This window comes from Peromyscus californicus, unplaced genomic scaffold (genome assembly GCF_007827085.1).
Source record: "Peromyscus californicus insignis strain IS unplaced genomic scaffold, ASM782708v3 Scaffold_23__1_contigs__length_62951481, whole genome shotgun sequence".
NCBI classification, from domain to species: Eukaryota; Metazoa; Chordata; class Mammalia; order Rodentia; family Cricetidae; genus Peromyscus; species Peromyscus californicus.
The window spans coordinates 14,306,430-14,316,172 of NW_026294534.1; the positions used below are offsets into that span (position 1 = coordinate 14,306,430).

The 9,743-nt window shown below is 45.0% G+C and overlaps 1 protein-coding gene across 1 annotated transcript; it reads left to right on the forward strand.

The window, feature by feature from the left end:
• The first annotated feature begins 378 nt into the window (after positions 1-378).
• On the forward strand, positions 379-1,275 carry Ccdc70 (coiled-coil domain containing 70). The gene has a single exon (XM_052752769.1). The coding sequence runs from the start codon at positions 604-606 to the stop codon at positions 1,273-1,275; it is 672 nt and encodes a 223-aa protein (XP_052608729.1). The 5' UTR covers positions 379-603.
• The last annotated feature ends 8,468 nt before the right edge of the window (positions 1,276-9,743 follow it).

Sequence of the window (9,743 nt, forward strand, 5' to 3'; positions counted from 1 at the left end):
CCCTCCCTCCCTTCCCTTCCTTTGCTCTTCTCTCCTTCCCTGTTTCCCTTTCTCTTCTCCCCCCCACCCCCACCCCCCGTTCCTCCTCATCTTCCTCTTTCCTCTCTTCGTCCCTTTTCTTCAACTGGTGTTAAATATTTTACAAACATATTTTAGGACACCTCTTGGGCAAAGAAACGGGATGCTGCCAGCCCCTCTGAGGCCCTTCTCAGGTGCTCACAAATTAGCTCGATGTTGCTCCCCAATTGTTCCACCACCAAACACCTTCATTATCACATCACCCTTGTGTACTTTGATCATAAGTTTACCACCACTGTCTTTGTTGTTTGTCGAGATTGTTTGTGGAACACTAGACCTTGAAGGTTATCAATGCATCAACCGGCTCAAGGCCATGGCCACCCAGCATTCTTCTGTACTAAATCTTGCCTCGCACTAATAGGACTAAGAGAGCAGTGGTTAAATTCTCCCATATCAGACAGAGTGCCTCCCATACTCATGGACGTGTTCTTTCTGGTGTACTCACAGGGTTTGACCAACTGACCTGGACGTGGCCAATAGCCCTGACCTCCAACACAGCCGCCCACCACTCTGGCTGATTGGAAGATGTTTCCCTTCAAGGTGAGCAAATGGGTGGGACTGGCATGCCTCCGGTCTCTGGTGCTGTCCTCACCCAGTATTCGTCAGAAGAAACTAATAAACAAGCTGCAAGAGGAAAAGGCTTTTCGAGAAGAGATGAAAAATTTCCACGAGAAAATAGAAGACTTCAGAGAAGAGATATGGGATTTCCGAAGCAAGATCCGGGCTTTTCGGAGCCAGATCCTGGATTTCCAGGAAGAAGAAAGACCTTTCTGGGAAGAAGAGAAGATGTTCTGGAGAGAAGAAAAATCCTTCTGGGAAAGGGAAAAATCTTTCCGGGAAGAAGAAAAGACTTTCTGGAAAAAATACAGAACCTTCTGGAAAGAGGACAAGGCCTTCTGGAGAGAGGACAATGCTTTATGGGAAAGAGACAGGAATCTTCTTCAGGAGGACAAGGCCCTCTGGGAGGAGGAAAAGGCCTTGTGGGTGGAGGAAAGAGCCCTGCTTGCTGAAGAGAAGGCTCTGTGGGGGGATAAAAAGTCTCTCTGGGAGGAAGAGAATGCCCTCTGGGAGGAAGAGAAAGCCCTCTGGGTGGAAGGTGGTGGCTTCCAAATCCTTGGGGAGCAGAGGCACCAAAATGGCCCCTACAATGCCAATGGAGAGCCACAGTCCACAGCCTTCCCCCGAGGTCGTGCATAGTGAACACTACACACAGGGCCATGGGGTAAAGCCATCACTGGTTGGGATCCAAGTCCAGGGTGACCCCGTGTACTAAAGGAAATGGACACTAATTTGTCTCTTTGCCATGAAAGAGATAATAAAGTCCTGAGGAGAGGTTTGAAAAAGCATCTCTTCCAGGAAGGTTGGCTGCCTCCGCCCTGCCGTACCATCTGACTCTGTGATTCTCTTATCCCATCCTCCAGACTGTATTGCTGACCGCTGGGGCTGGCTCCAGACAGTTCCCAATGTCCTCTGCCTGTGTGGAGGTTTGTAAGGTTGTGTAAAAGACACTCAGACAATGTCAGACAAAGACAGAGAAGAGCTGAGACAGCCTGCCTGTCACTCTGAGGGGGTGATCTCTTTACTCTGGCCAGTTTGGGAGGCCCGACTTGGGCTGACCGACTTCTAGAAGTTTGCCACACTCCTTGCCATTCCTCAGTGGCTCCCTGTGGCCCACTGACCTTATGTCAATAGTTCTTTTATAACTCATCAGTCGGTATTCCCCCCACATTCAATCAATTATTTGCAGCTCCTCAAAAGCACTACACTCTGCCATTCTCACCTGGAATGCATCTTACATCTCAACCTCTGACTCATTCCTACTCTATTGGTAAGCCTCTCCGAGCCATTAGCCCCTCCAGGAGGACTTTCTACAAGTCTCCACTCACCCTCCCAAATAGCTGGTGGGATGATCCAGGAATCCAGGAGTCTCCCCTGTCTTGCCTCTGTATCCTCACACCCGGATGGGTCTCACTGTACCTGTCTGTGTTGTCGGTTCCTTAGCCCTTCCATGCTGCCTTGTGGAAGCTTTCCCATCACTCTGGGGTGACAAGGAAGGTACATCCATTGATGAGGGAACAGAGACCCAGAGAAGCAAGTGATTGCATATGGCCAGGAACAGAACACAATCTCCTCTGCCCTGGGCTTCAGATCCTTTTCTAATGCAACCTGGCTCATGGCAGTTGTCTTTAGAGGCCACCTATCTTAAGAGGTAGAGTCTAGTGAGGAAGTTAGGTCACTGGGACTGTGTCCTTGAAGGGGACAGGCTTCAACACAGACCTCAGAGCAATAGACCAACCAGCCATGCATCGAAATCTCTAAAACTGTAGGCCCAAAGAATCTTTGCACTCAGTAGAGTGATTATCTTGGGTATGGTGTATAGCAATAATAATAATAATAATAATAATAATAATAATAATAATAATAATAAAAAAAACTGGCTGACACATGGAGAGATCAAGATGGTGGTTTAGACACTCAGATTTCAAGAGTGATCACTGAGGCTCATACCCAAGAAGATCTGGTCTGGGTGCAGCATGTGGAATGGCAGGAAGCTCCAGAGCAGCAAAAGGTAAAAATTAAGCAGGCCCCAGATTCTACCAAGAAAAAAGGGGAGAGTAGTGAACCCCAAAGGAAAGGTATGGGACGGGAAGTGCGGCTGGGCAGTAAAGCGTTTGTTTAGCATGTGTGAGGTCATGGTTTTGATTCCTAGAACGCAAAGGAAGGAAATAGAACATAAAAGAGAAAATGTAAACCAGTTTGAAGCACCAGTTACGAGCACACAATGAGTAGAAAACGTCCCATTTCTCAATCCTCCCTAAGAGAGCCCTGAAGAGACAGCCATCATTGGACAAGGGCTTGGAGAAGCTACCCAAAGACAAGTGGTGGGTCTCTGGGACGCTTTCTTTTACCCAGCACACAGTGATGACCTTTCACTGTCTCAGGTTCTGCTCTTCCAGATCTGAGTAAGGAAATGGGCAGGTCAGTGGGCAAGTGTATCTCCAGACAGCAATGGCCAGATGAGACAAGTCTGTCTTGGAGAGATTCCTTGCTTTTCTCTTAAGCTATTTGGGAGGGTGAGTGGAGACTTGTAGAAAGGCACAGGCTTGGCTGATAAGTAAAATTAAATTAATTATAAAATAAAAATATTAAAAAAGAAAGAAAGAAAGGCTTCCTGGAGGGGCTAATGGCTCGGAGAGGCTTACCAAGAGAGTAGGAATGAGTTAGAGGCTGAGATGTAAGATGCATTCCAGGTGAGAATGGCGGAGCGTAGTGCTCTGAGGAGCTGCAAATAATTGATTGAATGTGGGGGGAATACAGACTGACAAGTTATGAAAGAACTACTGACATAAGGGAGCCACTGAGGAGAGGCAAGGAAAGTAATGATGCATTTATATTTAAATTTAAGGTATTATTTGGTACCAGAGGTCAAATCCAAGGCCTCATGTTCGATAGAAGAATTCACCAAGACTGTTACACCTCCAGTTCAGGGTTAAGTCTTAGAAACAACATGTGAGGATTCACATGTGACACATAGATAAACAGCACTGGCCTCACCTATGAGCTTCTTAGAAATACAGAATCAAAGCCGGGCGTGGTGGTTCACGCCTTTAATCACAGCACTTGGGAGGCAGAGGCAGGTGGATCTTTGTGAGTTCGAGGCCAGCCTGGTCTACAAAGCAAGTTCCAGGACAGCCAGGGCTGTTACACAGAGAAACCCTGTCCCAAACAACAAAACAACAACAAAAAGAAACACAGGATCATAGGCCTTATTCCAATCTATTGAATTAGTGTTCTGTTTAATAAGGTCCCTGGGTTATTTATGTGGTTTTAAAACTGATGGCATATTTCTGTAATCTGAGTGAGCAGAGGAGGGGGGGAGTGAAGAAATGGTGAGACCATTCATCTGGTCACAGCAGAGTCCAAGGAAATGGTGCTGGATTGGAATGAAGCAGCAGCGGGGTGAAGCTAGGGAAGAATGACATCTTAGAAAGCCACCAAGAGGTAGATTGCTGAGGGATGGATGGGATGTGAGTATACAGAAGAAGCAGATAACCAAGACATGTAGGCTCCTCACAAAGACAATGAAGGGATCATTGTACCTGTCTGTCACTAAGAAAATCCAAGAAGGCTCCAGAGAGATGAAGGGTGTAATCAAGGACATGTAAGATTGCAGGGCTCCACAACCTGTTGGGTCAGTGCTTGGATCCCCTGGAGCTGGAGTTGTTGGTAGTTATGAACCACCCAATATGGGCACCGGGAATGAAACTCTAGACCACTATAATAGCAGCAAGCACTCTTGACCTCTGAGCCTTCTCTTCAGCAATGGCACTTGTCTTTTTAAATGAGTCAATGGGAATCTCTCTATTGGTATTCTAAATGAAAGTTTATGGAGACATCATGGCTTTTTTTTAACTTATCTTTAATCCTTTTACTTTCCCAATTCAGATGTTCCACTTTCTTGTAATAATCAAAGCTCTGAGTTAGTCAGAGTCTTGTAACTCAGGAAGATAGTGAACTGACCAAGGTAACCCCATTTTGCTTTAGCTTGACTGCTTTTTACATGCTTCACCCAAGGGCCTCCTAACCCTGCTAACGACATCCTGCTGAGCAGAACATTCTAGTCTTCCATCCCTGCAGCTCCAAGTCCATTGCTTTAATAAACCAGAGCTTTTAAAATCTTTGTTAACAGAAACTTTCGAAACTTCGGACCCTGGTATGGTATAATTGTGGTTTGGAGCTTTTACAACCTGCCTCTCTCCAGGGTCAGGAGAATGTTTGTCATGAGCATGCTCTGAACTGACAGAAAAGAAAGGACTCGATCTGTCATTGAATAACATTCTTCTATGCCTCCCTTGGGTAAGACATCTGCAGGCCCCAGCAAGATGGCCATTCAATGCTCACCTTCGCTCTGGGTCTCTCCACTGGTGAACTGTTACAGGGGAGGCACCCTGGGACATTCCAGGGCCCTGTGCCTTCCACACCAGGCCTGGAGATAGTCCTAGAATGCCTGCTGTTTCTTGACACAAACAGTCCTTCTGGTTCTCCGGGGAGGTAGATTCTGATATATAGGCTCTTATCTCTGGCCTGGTCTAGTAAATCCTGATGGGGATTCCTCTCTGGCCCCCTCCTCCAAAAGTCAAGATGTTGCCGAAGTTCTGGTTGGAAATTTTGTTGTTGTTGTTCTTTTTTAATTTTATTTTTATAAATAATTTCATTTTACATATCAGCCACAGATTCCCCTGTCCTCCCTCCTCCCACCCCCTCCCCACTGGTTGGAAATTTTTATGTCTATTTCTGTGGATGACCGAGTGGCTAATTGGACAGTAGAGTTTACCAGTTCTGTTTCAGCCATTGTTCTGGGCCTCTCCACTTCTCCCTGCTCCTCCTTGGAGACCAGAGAACCAGCCTTCTCTCAGAGCTCACTTGGGCTAAATGGCAACCAGAAGCTGGCTGAGTGCTCTTCCTTCTCCCCTCTGGAGGAGCTCCTCTGCCCTGATCACCTATGCTAGGACAGACAACCCAAACTGTTTTTTTTTTTTTTTAAGACAGGGTTTCTCTATGTAGCCTTGACTGTCCTGGAACTCACTCTGTAAACCAGGCTGGCCTCAAAATCAGAGATCCACCTGACTCTGCCTCCCGAGTGCTGGGATTAAAAGCGTACACCGCCACTCACTGGCTTCTCTTTTTTCTATGGCTCTATTAATGGGTATGGTAAACTACTCTCTATTTCCTCCTGGTTCCACCATATTTCCTAAATACACAGCTCTAAAGAGGCTAGGTAACAAGGAGGGCCCAAAGCGGGGGGGGGGGGGGGGGGGGGGGGGGGGGCATGGATTCCCCTGGGAAGAGGAAATAGAAGAGATCTCCTGGGTAAACTGGGGGGTGGAGATGTGGCAGGGATGGGAACATGAGGGATCAGGTTTGGGAGGGCTGGGCACAGGAGGCAGGCTGGGGACAGGACGGACGGGAAGAGTGATAAAAGGGAGATCTCAATGGGGAGGAGGCATTTTGGAGTTAGGGAGAAACCTGATGCCAGGGAAACTCCCAGGAATCCACAAGGATGACTCCAGCTAAGAACCCTAACAATAGTGGAGAGGGTGCTTGAACTGGCCTTCTCCTGGAATCAGATTGGTAACTACCCTAATTGTCATCAGAGAGACTTCATCCAGCAACTGATGGAAGCAGATGCAGAGATCCACAGCCAAGTACTGGGCTAAGCTCTGGGAGTCCTGCTGAAGAAAGGGAGGAGGGATTATAAGAGCTAGAGGGGTTAAGATCATGTTGAGGAAACCCACAGACAGCTGAATTGGGCTCATGGGAGCTCATGGACTTTGGACCAACAGTTAAGGAGCCTGCATGGGACAAACCTAGACCCTCTGGCTGTGTGTGACAGTTGTGTAACTTGGTCTGTTTGTGGGGCTCCTAGCAGTGAGACCAGGACCTGTCCCTGGCACTCAAGCTGGTTTTTGGGAACCTATTCCCCATGCTGGATTGCCTTGCTCAGATGCAGCAGAAGGAGCTTGGTCCTGCCTCAACTTGATGTGCTATGCTTTGGTCACACCCATGGGAGGCCTGCCCCTTTCTGAATTTAGATGGAGGAGGAGTGGATGGGGAGGGGAGGTAGATGGGGAAGAGGGAACAGGAAGAGAGGAGAGAGGGGAAACTATGGTAGGTATGTAAAATAAATGAAACAATTTTTAATTAATTTTTTTTTAAAAAATGAGCACTGACTGCTCTTCCTGAGTTCCAGAGTTCAATTTCCAGCAACCACATGGTGGTTCACAGTCATCTAGAATGAGACCTGGTACCCTCTTCTGCAGGCATGCATGCAGGCAGAATGCTATATGTATACATAATTTTAAAAAAAATGAAACAACACCCTGCATCAAATCTGACCACCATGGAGTAAAACTGGATATCAACAATAATAGAAACAACAAAAAATATACAAACTCCTGGAAACTGAACAACTCATTACTGAGTGAAAAATGGGGGCAGAACAAAAATGAAGAAGGAACTTAATAACTTTATAACTAAATGAAAACAAAAATACAACATTCCCAAAGCTATCAACAATGAAGGCACTTCTAAGAAGCAAGTTCAGAGCACTAAGTACTTACATAAAAAACCGAAGAGATCTCGTATTAGTAACTTCATGGCACACCTGAAAGCTCTAGGACAGAAAGAAGAACTAACATCACATCCAAAAGAAGTAGATGGCAAGAAAAACACTCAGGATTGAAATCAATAAACTAGAAACAACAACAAAATACAAAGAATCAATGAAACATAGTTGGTTCTTCGAGAAAATCAGTAAGACTGATAAACCCTTAGCCAACTTAACCACAGGGCAGAGAGAGAAGATCCAAACCAATAAAATTGAAGACAAAAAGGGGACATCACATCAGACATCAATGAAACCCAGAGAATCATACGGACATAATCTGTACTCCACCAAACTGGAAAACGCAAAGGAAATGGACAATTTTCTTCATATATATGACCTCCCAAAGTTAAATCAAGACCAGGTAAGCAATTTGAGCAGACCTGTAAAGCCTACTAAAATACAAGCAGTCATTAAATGCCTCCCAACCAGAAAAAATGCCAAGGCCAAATGGATTCAGCACAGAATTCTATAGGAACTTCAAAGAAGAATTATGCCAATACTCCTGAAATTATTCCACAAAACAGAAACTGAAAGAACATTGCCTAATTCTTTTTACAAGGCCAAATTTACCCTGATGTAAACCACATAAATACCCAGCAATGAAATTACAGACCTTTATGAACACAGAAGCAAAAATAATTGCAATCAAAATCTAAAAAAACGAAGACTATTAACCATGATCACATAAGCCTCATCCATGCATGGTAAGCCAAACCATGCAGGGATGGTTCCACATTTGCAAATTGACAGACATAATCCCCACATCTCACTAGAGTGAGAAAAGGCCTTTGACAAAATCCAACATCCCTTCATGATAAAAGTCCTAGAGAGACTAGGGATACAGGGGGCATAATTTCAACATAATAAGGGCAATATACAAGCCTACATGCTAAACAAAAAAAAACTCAAAGCAATTCCACTAAAATCAGGAACAAGACAAGGTTGTCCACTCTTCCCATACCTATTCAATACAGTGCTTGAAGTCTTAGCCCAAGCACTAAGACAACTGAAGGAGATCAAGAAGATACAAATAGGAAAGGAAGATGTCAGAGTATCTTTATTTGCAGATGGTGTGATTTAATGTTTGTATTCATATGTATTATATGAATATTACACACACACATACACACACACACACACACACACACACACACACACACACACACACACACACCTAAGAGCTCCACCAGGAAAGTTCTACAGCTGATAAACACTTTCAGCAAAGTAGCAGGACACAAAATTAACACACAAAACCCAGTAGCCTTCCTATATATAAATGGCAGACAGGGAAAGAAATTAGGGAACAATACCTTTCACAATACCCTCCCGCCCCTGGCACAAAGTATCTTGCCATAACTGTAAACAATCAAGTGAAAGATTGGTATAATAAAACCTTTAAGACATTGAAGAAAGAAATGAAAGAAGACAGAAGATGGTTATGGATCAATAGAATTAATATAGTGAAAATGGCCATTTTACCAAAAGCAATGGACAGATTCAAGGCAACCCCCATCAAAATTCCATAAACATTTCTTCACAGAAATTTAAAAAAACAGTTCTCAACCTCATATGGGGGAAAAAAAAATCCGGGATAGCTAAAACAATCCTGAATAATAAAAGAACATTCCCTGATCTTAAGTTGTACTACAGAGCTATAGTAATAAAAACAGCTTAGCATAGGAAAAAAGCAGACAGGCTGACTAATGGAATAGAACTGAGGACCCAGATATAAGTCTCCTCACCTATGGGCACCTGATTTTTGACAAATAAGTCAGAAATACACACTTGTGGGGCAAGGGGCAGACCCAGCATCTTCAACAAACAGTGATGGTCCAACTGGACGGCTGTACATAGAGGAATGCAAACAGATCCATATTTATTACCCTGTATAATACAAAACTCAGATATGATGGTGATAGTTACAGTGACCATGGCATCACCCCAACAGGTACTTAAAGTCTACAAACACAGGGAGGCAGGGGACCCCAGATGTCAGAGGCATGTTAAATATGTTGAAGCTTAGAGGCAGCCAGGCTCTGGGACTGAACCCTAGCTTCATATGCCTCCCCTTCTCTGGCTGTTGTTTCTTCTTTCTTCTTCTTCTTCTCCCTTCATCATCATCATCATCATCAATCAATCAATTTCCAGATGCTTTAAAAATAATAATCAAGAGAACTGGCGCTCTGGCTTTGGACTGGGGTGCTGTTTGGTGAGAGAGACATCTGGTGACTCTCAATTGCACTGTCCTGCCAAAGGGCAGACACCGCTACTGAATAGGAAAGCCCGGCATTGCCCTTGGGAGAGAGAGCTTCCCACCTGGAGCACAGTGGATTATAAGCTCTGAGGCCAGAGTGAGGCGGCTGGTGAACCCAGCTACCTACCAGGTAACGAGTTCAACGAGGCTGAAGCTCAGCTCCCTGTCAGTGAAAACGGAATGTACGCACGTAGCTTTTATGAGCATTGTGAGGACCGGAGGCACAAAATGAGAGATGGGATC